The 12,500-nt window shown below is 36.6% G+C and overlaps 1 protein-coding gene across 1 annotated transcript in view; it reads left to right on the forward strand.

Moving 5' to 3' along the window:
• The first annotated feature begins 2,285 nt into the window (after nucleotides 1-2,285).
• LOC135202322 (protein O-linked-mannose beta-1,2-N-acetylglucosaminyltransferase 1-like) overlaps nucleotides 2,286-12,500 on the forward strand; it is a 40,820-nt gene continuing 30,605 nt past the window's right edge. The window contains exons 1-4 of the mRNA XM_064231669.1: nucleotides 2,286-2,364; nucleotides 3,376-3,436; nucleotides 7,474-7,576; nucleotides 9,173-9,492. Coding sequence (XP_064087739.1) covers nucleotides 3,377-3,436; nucleotides 7,474-7,576; nucleotides 9,173-9,492 — 483 coding nt within the window. The 5' untranslated portion in view covers nucleotides 2,286-2,364; nucleotide 3,376. The remainder of the gene's footprint in view (nucleotides 2,365-3,375; nucleotides 3,437-7,473; nucleotides 7,577-9,172; nucleotides 9,493-12,500) is intronic.

The raw sequence follows: 12,500 nt of genomic DNA on the forward strand, positions 1-12,500 counted from the left end.
CTGAGTGGTGAACTATGTTAGGAAACTATCTTGTGTGTGTGTAGGTGTGTAAGGAATTATCCACCTTGTCCTGATAGTTCATTTAGTTCTCGGATAAAAAACGAAGATAATTTTTCAAGATAATCCCGTTTGACAGGAAAGATAAATAGAAATTGCAGAAGCTGACGAAATCCTTTTTAATTCATCAAGTTATCCTGCAAAGACAGGGACTACTGACAGCTTTGATAAAAAACATATGTAGATCCTGTTCACGTTGAAGGAGTGGGAGGTAAGGAAGGAGTTTGCCACCTGAAGTAGTAAGTAACTTGGCTCTAAGTTTAAGTCCACGAGAACGGAAGAAAGACGATGAACTCAAAGTTAGTGTTGAAGAAGGTACGTATCATTCGCATCTATAAAGTGAATACGTGTTAGTCAATAAGGCTTTAGCCGATGATAATAAAAAAAAGGTAACTGATATCAGCAACAGATGACAACAGCAAGATAACAATGACGCTGGATCGAGGACTACATTACAACCAAGATTGCCAAATCACGCTATTCATCTTGTGTTTGTTGTTTGAATTCCAAAGGTCTACTAAAATTTACTCTCTTATAAACCTTATAATCTTATCTAGTTCACTTGAAATTCATTTGGTGGTTTTTGTTTTCGATTTTGATGCTACGTCAAAACAGTTTGTGAAACGCACTGCTCCCACAGTGACAAATTCCTATTGTGACCTTTGACCTGTAAGAATGACATGGAACTTGACCTCACTCTGCAACGCATTAGTCACTAGTGCAGCATACATCGAAACTTATAGAGCTTTAAGAAACAAAACTATGAGGACAGACGGACACACAGAAGGAAGAACAGGCAAACATACGGAAAAACAGAGAAGTAGCAAAGTCTGTTTAGAATAAAAATAATTCTATATCAAAAGACTGCTCGTCTTAAGCTTTTGGGTTTCTTTACGAAGCACTAAAGCAGAGGTGGCCAAACAGTCGATCGCGGCCACTTATTCGGTCGATCGCCGTTCCTCCACAATCTATATACAAGTATATATATATATATATATTATATATATATATATATATATATATAGTACATATAACATAGTATCATTATATATATATATCTATATATATATATATATATATATATACTATATATATATATATATATATATATATATATATATATATATATATATATATATATATATATATATATATATAATGTATAAGTGAGGCAATTATTGTACTCATGTTTTATTGTACTGAGGCACTATTTGAAATATTTTTCCCCACGTAATAATACGTGATTACGTATTATGGTAGGTCGTAAAAGAGTTTCAGTCTTTAGAGTAGATCTCGGAGTCCAAAAGTCTGGCCACCTCCGCGTGACTAAAGAGTCCCCGGCAATACCTGGAATTTGAGATTTCCTCCGGAATCCCAGGAGGAGACCAATGCCCCTCGGAGAGCGCAACACCCCACTGGTGGCTTAGCATCGTTTACCCGAACTGCAACATCACAGGGCATAGATATTCGTGTCACCATAGCCAAGTTCACGTAGTAATCTCACAGTCCGTCTCCAACTCATATACTTGTATCAGAGACTACCAGATATGTCATCAAACTGGTTTGGTTTCCGTTTTCGCCTTTCGCTCTCAACGATAAGCACCTAGTGAGCTGCCTTAAACCTTATAAACCAATTACTGAGAAGCATAAGCAATTGCTACGTTTTATTCATGGGAAATGAAGCAATTGCTGATAATTTCCAAGCATTTGCTTGAGCTTAAGCATCTGCTCTAAGCATTTGCTACTAGCACAAGAATTTACTTTCTTTTATTCGTTGGAACTGAAACAATTGCTTTAAAATCAAAACCATTTGCTGAAGCTTCATCATCATCATCACGAATTACGACGGAACGATAGAAGAACGGCACTGAAAATGAAGAGAGAGAGAGAGAGAGAGAGAGAGAGAGAGAGAGAGAGAGAGAGAGGCAGGAAAACAAGAAGTATTACCTCAAACCCAGCGCCAGATGAACAACCTCCAAGATCTTTCCTTGCGACAAAAATAACAGGAAACTTCAAGATCCATCCCCGAATGCTTTGGCTCCTGAAATACGAATAAAATACAGCCCTGCATCTAATACATTCGTGATTATACCACTTAGAAACGAATAACGTTTGTAAACCTGGAAGAACGTGAGTAAACTGATTATGCCTCTGTGGCGTCGACTAGTCCCCCGGGCGACGGCCAGCCACGCAAGAGGATAATCCTCGCCATAATCCCACCACCGTAGAGGGAGCCGACAGTGACATCAACTCTCCCGTAAGTGGTGATCTGGTTTTCCTCTCGTCGCTCGTCTAATTTTTCGCAAAGTAAGTTAATTTCACTTATTTTTCTCTATCTATTGATAGCTTATTTTGCTCCCTTAAGCTACTTATACATGACTAGTTTAACAACACGTATAAACAGATCTATCACAATATTATATTATAATAAGATTACTTTAACAGTGCGTTCAATGTTCTACTCAGTACTAACGTGGTTTTGTATTGACTGGAATTTGGCAATTCATGAGATAACGGCGTAATATACACAAAGACAACAGTGGAAAGTTATTAACGAGTTGTTATATATAAACACACACATGTATATATACACAAATATATATATATATCATATATATATACATATATATATATATATATATATATATATGTGTGTGTGTGTGTGTGTGTGTGTGTGTGTGTGTGTGTGTGTGTAAATAAAGGTTTTGTCTAGGGTATATATATATATATATATATATATATATATATATATATGACATGTACATACACTTACACACACACACACACACACACATATATATATATATATATATATATATATATATATATATATATATATATATTAGTATATATATATTCATCACGTTCCACGTTTTCGTGATTGAGTTATCATACATACATACATATATACATATATAACATATATAAAATATAGATATGTACATATACACATATATATATATATAGATATATTATAGATACATACATATATATATATATATATATATATATAGTAATATTAATATATATATATATATACTATATATATCATATATAATATATATATATATATATATATATATATATATATATACATACGTGTGTATGTGTGTATGTTTGCATGATCTTAGGTGCGTGCATGCCTGTATTCATTTAGTACACATCGTTATATATTATGAAACACCTAAGATTCAAATATACACTACTTTGTAGCAATGAATAACACAAATGAAGACAAAATGAAATGTTTTAATCTGAACATTAACCTCGTCAAGGACAACACAACTCCATTTTCTTTATTTTTGGAAATCTTTCCAGAATGACGATCACGACCTTCATTCGTCGTCGAGTGCTGTCGAAGTCGTCGGTTCTTCTCAAGGTAAAGCAGGATTCAATGTTAGTCTGTCTCGTGTATGCTATAATTATTTTATAAATGACGCGTGTAAAGGAAAATCTCAAGTTATTCTGTCTTGTGTCAGTGGAAAAACAAATCGAATGTCATTACGTCTCTTGAATGTGTTGAACACACAGGACGTTATTCTGTCTATAAGTGTCTGCAAAAACATGCTAAGATCAGTACAGTGTATACATGCAGAAACACTTCGATTGGTATTCTGTGTCATATATATATATATACGTATATATATATATATATATATATATATATATATATATATATATATATATATACTTATATATATATATATATATATATATATATATTATATATATATATATATTTTTTTCCTTGTAAGTAATTCTAACTGAAATATGTAAAAGTAAAAAACACAGTTGAACGTTAACGTTATGAGTGAATGTAAATTGATAAATATATTAACACGCATCCAGTATAGTGAGTGTGTTTTACTGCACTGACGCTCACTTTAAACAGACGATTAGTGCAAAGGTGACGCTCGGGACGGAGGAAAAATCTCACCCTTAGGGCAAAGTAACATCAGACCATCGTCCCTGACAGACCTTGGCTAGGAATCTCCCCGGACAGCTCCTGATTCGAGTTGAATAACTCTTTGTTCGGAAATGCTAGAATGCCCCAGAGCAAGGTCCTTTGCCAGGGGGGCTCCGTACTGCTCCTCGTATTTACAGTATCCGGATACCTCTTTTTAAAATTCATGTTGGTCCACATATTAAAGGCCTAAATCCTTCGACGCTTCGGCGCTGTTATGGAATGTTTGTTTGTATGGTGTTTTTACGTTGCATGGAACCAGTGGTTATTCAGCAACGGGACCAACGGCTTTACGTGACTTCCGAACCACGTCGAAAGTGAACTTCTATCACCTGATATACAAATCTCTCACCTCTCAGTGGAATGTCCGAGAATCGAACTCGCGGCCACCGAGGTGGCACGCCAACACCATACCGACCGCACCACTGAGGCGCTTGTTATGGAATGACATGTAGAATGAAGGCCAAAGGCCAAGCGCTGAGACCTATGAGATCATTCAGCGTTGAAAGGGAGAATGAGAGTAGACAGCTTTGAAAGGTTGCACTATAAACCGATTGTAAGAAGAGTGTGGATAGCAAGATGGGAGAAAGACAATTTGAATGGAGGTACAGTAAAAGGAATAAAAGTGCTTGCAGCTATTGGTCGAAAGGAAGCTGCAAAAAAGCCTACAGTGCCCCGCGTGAAGTGCCCTGACGGCACTACCCTCCCACGGGGTCGAAGCTATTATGTCAAAAGATGTCTTCTGATATCTCTTTAACACCCTTCGCCTGAAATTTACGTAGAGCAGTCAAAATCGGGGACATAATAAGGTCACTTACGTTTGTATTAATGAGGAGGTGCCTTTATGAACATAAACGTTTCAGCATTCCTACAGATATGTTAGAAAAACCAGTGGCTACATAGTGCGAATTTTGGAAGTTACAGAACTACTGGAAAGGAGGGAGAGTCAAGATTATAAGAAGAATGTGTGGTATATGTAATGTAAAGTAGAAGGCCAGGGAAGCTCGTCTCATGAGATACTGTGGCCAAGCAATAAGAAGAGAGGAGGTGGAACTAATCAAGAGAGCTAAGAACATGACAGTGATGGGAGAGGAGGAGTGTGGGGCGGCGTCAGCGGATCAGATGGGTGGATGTGGTGAGGATGGATATGGGTGAAGTGGGACTGGGCGAAGATGATGCAAGGAATAGAAACAGATGGAGAAAGTTGACTCGCGCGGCCGACCCTGCTATACGGTGGGCCTAATATGGTTGAATGAAGAAGAAGATTATTATTCGAGTCTGGCTGCCGCTTCATTTTGGATATCAGACATGTGATCAAAATTCATTCTTTATCGTTTTTATTTAACTGTCATTGCAGAATAATTCACATTATCATGATTATTGTTGTCACTAATGAGTTACTGCTAGAATGCTAACTTTATAGCTTGCTTCATAAGAATTTCTGCCAGTTTTGAGTATCATTATTATTATTATTATTATTTTTTTTTTTTTTTTTTTTTTTTTTGCTCTATCACAGTCCTCCAATTCGACTGGGTGGTATTAATAGTGTGGGGTTCCGGGTTGCATCCTGCCTCCTTAGAGTCCATCACTCTTCTTACCTTATGTGTGCCGTTTCTAGGACACACTCTTCTGCATGAGTCCTGGAGCTACTTCAGCCTCTAGTTTTTCTAGATTCCTTTTCAGGGATCTTGGGATCGTGCCTAGTGCTCCTATGATTATGGGTACGATTTCCACTGGCATATCCCATATCCTTCTTATTTCTATTTTCAGATCTTGATACTTATCCATTTTTTCCCTCTCTTTCTCTTCAACTCTGGTGTCCCATGGTATTGCCACATCAATGAGTGATACTTTCTTCTTGACTTTGTCAATCAACGTCACGTCTGTCTGTTTGCACGTATCACCCTATCCGTTTATGATACCATAGTCCCAGAGGATCTTTGCCTGATCGTTTTCTATTCACTCCCTCAGCTTGGTGCTCGTACCACTTATTACTGCAAGGTAGCTGATGTTTCTTGCACAGGCTCCAGTGGAGGGCTTTTGCCACTGAATCATGCCTCTTTTTGTACTGGTTCTGTGCAAGTGCCGGGCATTCACTTGCTATGTGGTTTATGGTTTCATTTTTTCGTATTGCACTTCCTACATATGGGAGAGATGTTATTTCCGTCTATCGTACTTTGAACATATCTGGTTCTTAGGGCCTGATCTTGTGCCGCTGTTATCATTCCTTCAGTTTCCTTCTTTAGCTCTCCCCTCTGTAGCCATTGCCAATTGTCATCGCTGGCTAGTTCTTTAGTCTGTCTCATGTATTGTCCGTGCATTGGTTTGTTGTGCCAGTCCTCTCTTCTTTCTGTCTTTCTCCTGTCTCTGTATATTTCCTGGGTCTTCGTCTACTTTTATTAGTCCTTCTTCCCATGCACATCTTTAGCCACTGTCTTCACTGGTTTTTAGATATTGCCCCAGTGCTCTGTTTTCGATGTTAACGCAGTCCTCTATACTTAGTAGTCCTCTCCCTCCTTAATTCGTGTTATGTATAGTCTGTCCGTATTTGCTCTTGGGTGTAGTGCTTTGTGTATTGTCATATGTTTCCTGGTTTTCTGATCTATGCTGCAGAGTTCTGCCTTCGTCCATCGACTATTCCTGCGCTGTATCTGATTACTGGCACTGCCCATGTGTTTATGGCTTTTTATATATTTCCGGCGTTGAGTTTTGACTGAGTATCGCCTTGAGTCTCTGCAATATATTCTTTCCTGATCGTGTCCTTCATCTCTTGGTGTTTTATATCCTCCTCCTTCCCTTATTCCCAGGTATTTGTATCCTGTCTCATCTATGTGTTTGATGTTGCTCCCATCTGGTAGCTTTATCCCTTCAGTTCTCGTTACTTTGCCTTTTTGTATGTTGACTAACCGGACGCATATTTTTCTACTTCTTCAAAACTCCTTATCCTGATGTCCCCAGATACAATTTTTACAGTCTGGATTAGGGTATCTATTTCCTTGATGCTCTTACCATACAGCTTGATGTCGTCCATGAACATCAGATGGTTGATTCTTTTATTATTATTATTATTATTATTATTATTATTATTATTATTATTATTATTAGTATATTGAGAGTTTACTAACATTCATAAACAGCAGGCAAAATTAACATTAACTTGGTAAGCGAGCATTTACGTTACAGAATGATCAAAAATTGAATAAAAAGCAAAAAATTAAAAAAATATAAATAAAGAAAAAGCAACGAAAATTCACATATAAATGCATTTTCATATGAAAACAGGTAAAGCCTCCCGTTTTTCATTAATCTCTTTTCCTTTCCGGAAAGGTGTGTCATTGGTTTCCATTTCTAAGCAGAATTCATTCATGGGATGAGGTTGCTAGAACCAAGCCCTCTCCCCTGTACAGGCAGCCGCAATCAAGATCATTTTCATCAAATCCTTTCCTTTACAGCGAGTTGTGCTACCGGTCCTACTGGTGGTTTTCCTAATGCAAGCTTTTACTGGCCGTCAACAAACCGAAGATTCGGTACCAGTTCCTAACATGATACTTCCAGGTGCGTATTTCCTCTCGTATTGGAAGTCCTGACCTTTCACATACATACATACATACATACATGCTAATGACCTTTTAAAATCATTAGGTAGAGTGGCCTGAAAAATTAAAGGCAGCGCGGGATAAAATAAAAATGGGAAAAATAAAGATTTTGATATTATCTAGATCAAAGAGCACCAGACGGTACTCATTGGAAATTGAAGACTATGACAAAGTATACAATAATAGAAGTTAGGTCTGACTCTTCTATTTTCGTTTGATTGTGTGAAAATAAACTGCTCTGAAGGACTGACGAAATTCCTACAGTTTGAGAGACGTTTGAATAGGACGTCAAATATGAGATTATCTGGATATAGTTGCACATGCAAAAATGGGTTTGCAAGGAGCAACGAATGAAATGACAAAAAATAAATAAATAAATAAATAAATAACAACGGAAAAATGAAGACCTACTGATATGAGTCAAGAAAAGTAACTTTTAGACTGAATTTCTGTAAAAGACGAGACTGGAGGATGCAAAAAATAAAAAAATAAATAATATTCTAATTAACGGTTTCTAAAAACTGTCGATGCCAATGACAAAGACTATCTTGATCTTCTGGTTTAATTTATCGACATATTACTTCGATATTATGACGAAATCTTGGAAACAAGAGGCGAGGATACAGAAATATTATCAAGGATGTAGTCAAGGTTCTTGGAAATTATTGCAAGCAGTGTTAACAAGCAGTGATAGTCTGTCACCTATTTGCACATTGACATGAGTAGTATATAGTAAAACATGAATATCAAGGTTATTATTGGTATGGGGAATAAAGAAAAGAACCCCAGACCACTGCATTAACTGAACAAATTCTCGCGCCAACAAATTATACTCTGTATAGATCATATCTTTAGTTTCCACGACAAATCGAGAGGATTAATCTTTTATTATGAAGCTGGACCAAACGTGACTCAGAAATCCTAACTTACATTTTCTAACGACAAATACCAACATACCCCTGCTACTTGTTACTTGTTGACGGCTTATCCAAGTCCCGCACCACTTCCATTATCAAACTAACAGTTTATTCATTGGATATATTGAATCAAACGGCAAATTCCACATTCACTGTTTGATCTTCCATATCATAGCATCGATTAAACAAAAAGTTTTGAAGTTTCTTTTTGAAAGATTTCAAATCCTCAATCTGCCTCAGTTCAAGAGGAAGCTTGTTGTACAATCTAAGAGCTGCACTTAAAGGCTCTGGAGCCACAGACTGAGGAGAACAGCGGCTCTACCAACTTTATGAACCATCAGTAACTAGTTTTGTACCAGGTCGATTTATTGGTTGTATAAAATGTAGTAGGTCTCTCAAATACAGAGGAGAACCAATCTTAACAACTTAATGGGTCAAAACACACAAGTATTTCAAAAACTCACGGAATGAGTACATATCCTTAGATGTATGTTACCAGGTCGACTTATTGGTTGTATAAAATGTAGTAGGTCTCTCAAATACAGAGGAGAGCCGGGCTTAACAACTTGATGGGTCAAAACACAAAAGTATTTCAAAAACTCCCGGAAGGAGTACATACCCTTCTATGTATGTTTCAGGGGAAGCCATCGACCCCATCATACAGAAAACCATCGGCCAGCCAAAGCACAGCGGACGTCTCAAGGAACCGGTGGTTCCTGTACCATCTCCCGTCTTGCGGGAACAGGCCCAAGTCCACCAACCTCCCCCGCCCCCGGTGCCTTCGGTTGCCGCTGACAGAAGCGCGGACAAAGGCGATAAGGGCGGCGGTAACAAGAAGAGATCAGAGAAGAAGCACAAATCAGAGAAGAAAAATCCCCATATGAAAGATGCTGAAGATGTCAAAATCCCTCCATCACCTTGGTCCATGGCGACTGCCAATATCACTGACAGCCATAAGGTATTATTAATATCTATTTTTTTTTTTTTTTTTTTTTTTTTTTTGGTCGATCACAGTCCTCCAATTTGACTGGGTGGTATTTATAGTGTGGGGTTCCGGGTTGCATCCTGCCTCCTTAGGAATCCATCACTTTTCTTACATGTGCGCCGTTTCTAGGATCATACTCTTCTGCATAAGTCCTGGAGCTACTTATTATTATTATTATTATTATTTTTATTATTATTAAAAGATAAAAATTCACAATTATAGAAATGAATTGTATAATATGTAAAGGATAAAAGCAAAGACTTTCGAATACCTGAATGAATGATAATCCCCCGTTGAGAAGGAACGCCGTTCAGATGTTCGAAAGATTTTGTTTTTATCATTTACATATACTAATAATACAGTTTAATCATATATTTGTCAGTTTTTATTGTCTAGTAGGTTAATCACGCCATTGTGAAATTCTTCTTCTTCTTCATCTTCTTCTTCTTCTTCTTCTTCTTCTTCTTCTTATTATTATTATTATTATTATTATTATTATTATTATTATTATTATTATTGTTATTATACCATAGTATCATGAGTCTTCAAATGCAGAAACAATCCACAGTTATGTATATCTTTCATATATTTAACGATAAATCAGTACCGAGAGCTTTCGGGAAACTGCTCAAGTCCCATTTTCAGTCTGGCGCTTGTGATGTAAAAGTCACTCCAAGTAAACAAAAATAAAAAAAATAAAATAAAGAAAGGGACAGAAAAAAGCGAATATCCACACACACACACACATACATACATATATATATATATATATATATATATATATATATATATATATATATATATATATATATATATATATAGTACTGTAATCTTCTTAGGCACGAAGATATGGTAATTCAGTTGTATTCCACATAGGAAAATGAAAAATGGTATATTAAAGAAAATGCCCAACAGTTTCGCCCTCCAATGGACCCTCTTCTTGGAGCGTTTCCTTAATAAACGCTCCAAGATGAGGTCCATTGAGACGAAACTGTTGGGCATTTTCTGAAATATACCATTTTCACTTTCCTATGTGAATACAACTGAATATATATATATATTATATATATATATATATATATATATATATATATATATATATATATATATATATATATATATATACTGGTAAAAGTGTTCTGTAACAACAGAACTTCCATCTAATAAAAGGAGCCCATAAAAACACCAAAATGTAGAGAGAAAAGTACTATATTCAGAGACTGCTGTCTCTCTCTCAGGTATATGAATGAGAAAAGTTTACAGAAAAGGTGTATTTTATACCACGAGATTCGTCCACAAGTAAGCCAATTTAGGTCACCCCCGCTGATAATCTTCCTTTAATCTTCTTAAGCGTTGGTTGAATGAACACTGCGTCGACGATGTCGGATGTCCAATTCCCTTTTGAGATGTTCATTACCTGCTTCTCTTTTATTAAGGCCGATTCCATCATTTGACTCTTGTACCGGCAGTTGCTGCTATAAATTACACGTGACATATTCCAGTTATTCTATGGTTATGTTCATTTATATGATTGAAAATAGCCGAGTTCTGTTGTCCATACCTAACTGACCGTTTGTGTTGTATTAATCTCTGGGGAAGTGATTTACCTGTAAATCGATGTAAGATTGGTCACAGTCCTGGCATGGGATCTCATATACCCCAGAGTCTTTGGGCGATGTCTTTTGTTGGACGTTAATCAGGGATTTGGCTAAGGTATTTGGGTAGGTAAATGCAAAAAGGTTGGATTCCAAGGGTGTGAGTTACTCTCTTAATCGTCTCCAGGTGGGGAATTTTTATTTTATTGTTTGGGTGTGTCTCTGGTCTTGTCTTTAGGGGGTCGGTAGAAAATTACGTTTGCTTTTTTGAATTGCTTTCTCAATTATATTGGTCAGGATACTTTAAAGATGAAAGTTGCTTGCGAATTAGTTCAAATTCTTTTTCCAGGAAATCTGGGGAACAAATCGTAAGGCTCTTAGAATAGGTTGCTAGCTAGACCTATCTTGATGGTATTGTCATGATAGCTAAATAGTGAATATATGAAAGTGAGAACGTTGGTTTTCTGTATATGGTAAATTTGTATTCTGTCGTGTCCTCCAGATTTCATGATAGCCATCCACTCGCTTAAAAAAAGTTAGTTATAATAAGTAGATCCGACAAAGACGGCAAAATTGTAATAATGGACAAAGACTTTCTACCTCGACAAAATCACCAGCTCCTTAGCGACACAAATACTTACGAAAAACGGACGAAAAATCCCCTCCAGAACGTTCCCACAGAATTTTTTCGGAAAGTAAGATTAATTGGCCAAGACAAAAAGAGTATTGAACTATTAGAGAAATTTAAAGTAATTAATCCTAAATTACCCTACTTTTATGGTCTTCCCAAAACTCACAAAGACAATCTTCCATTCAGACCCATCGTTTCATGCGCCGGAGCTTTCAATTACAAATTTCTAAATGGTTAGCTGGCCTCCTTTCTCCTTTTTTAGGCACTTTTTCTCCCAGTCACATCAAACATTCGGAAGACTTTTGTCACAAATTCAGAGAAGCACATATACCACTTCACAACATAAACTTTTAAGCCTTGACGTAGACTCCTATTCACAAAAAGTACCAGTACAGGTACGTTCTTCAGTTTTTAAGGGAAAAAAATTATCCCCTATTCAGATCATTTCCTTTGGCACTTGACACATAATAAAGTTAGTTGAATTATGTGCATCTAATAACGTATTTTCATTCGGGGAATCATTCTACAAGCAAAAATTCGGGTGTAGTATAGGTAGTCCTTTAAGTCCTATTTTAGCCAATCTGTACATGGAATACTTTGAAACTACAGTAATAAATGCAATAAAACCCAAAAACATGCTGTGGATGAGATACGTGGATGACATACTAACATTTTGGGATAAATAAGTGGGGTAATTTTAATGAATTCCTCTCAAATTAAACGCATTAGTAGCCCAGCATCAAATTTAAAGTTGA

This window comes from Macrobrachium nipponense, chromosome 30, assembly GCF_015104395.2.
Source record: "Macrobrachium nipponense isolate FS-2020 chromosome 30, ASM1510439v2, whole genome shotgun sequence".
NCBI classification, from domain to species: domain Eukaryota; kingdom Metazoa; phylum Arthropoda; class Malacostraca; order Decapoda; family Palaemonidae; genus Macrobrachium; species Macrobrachium nipponense.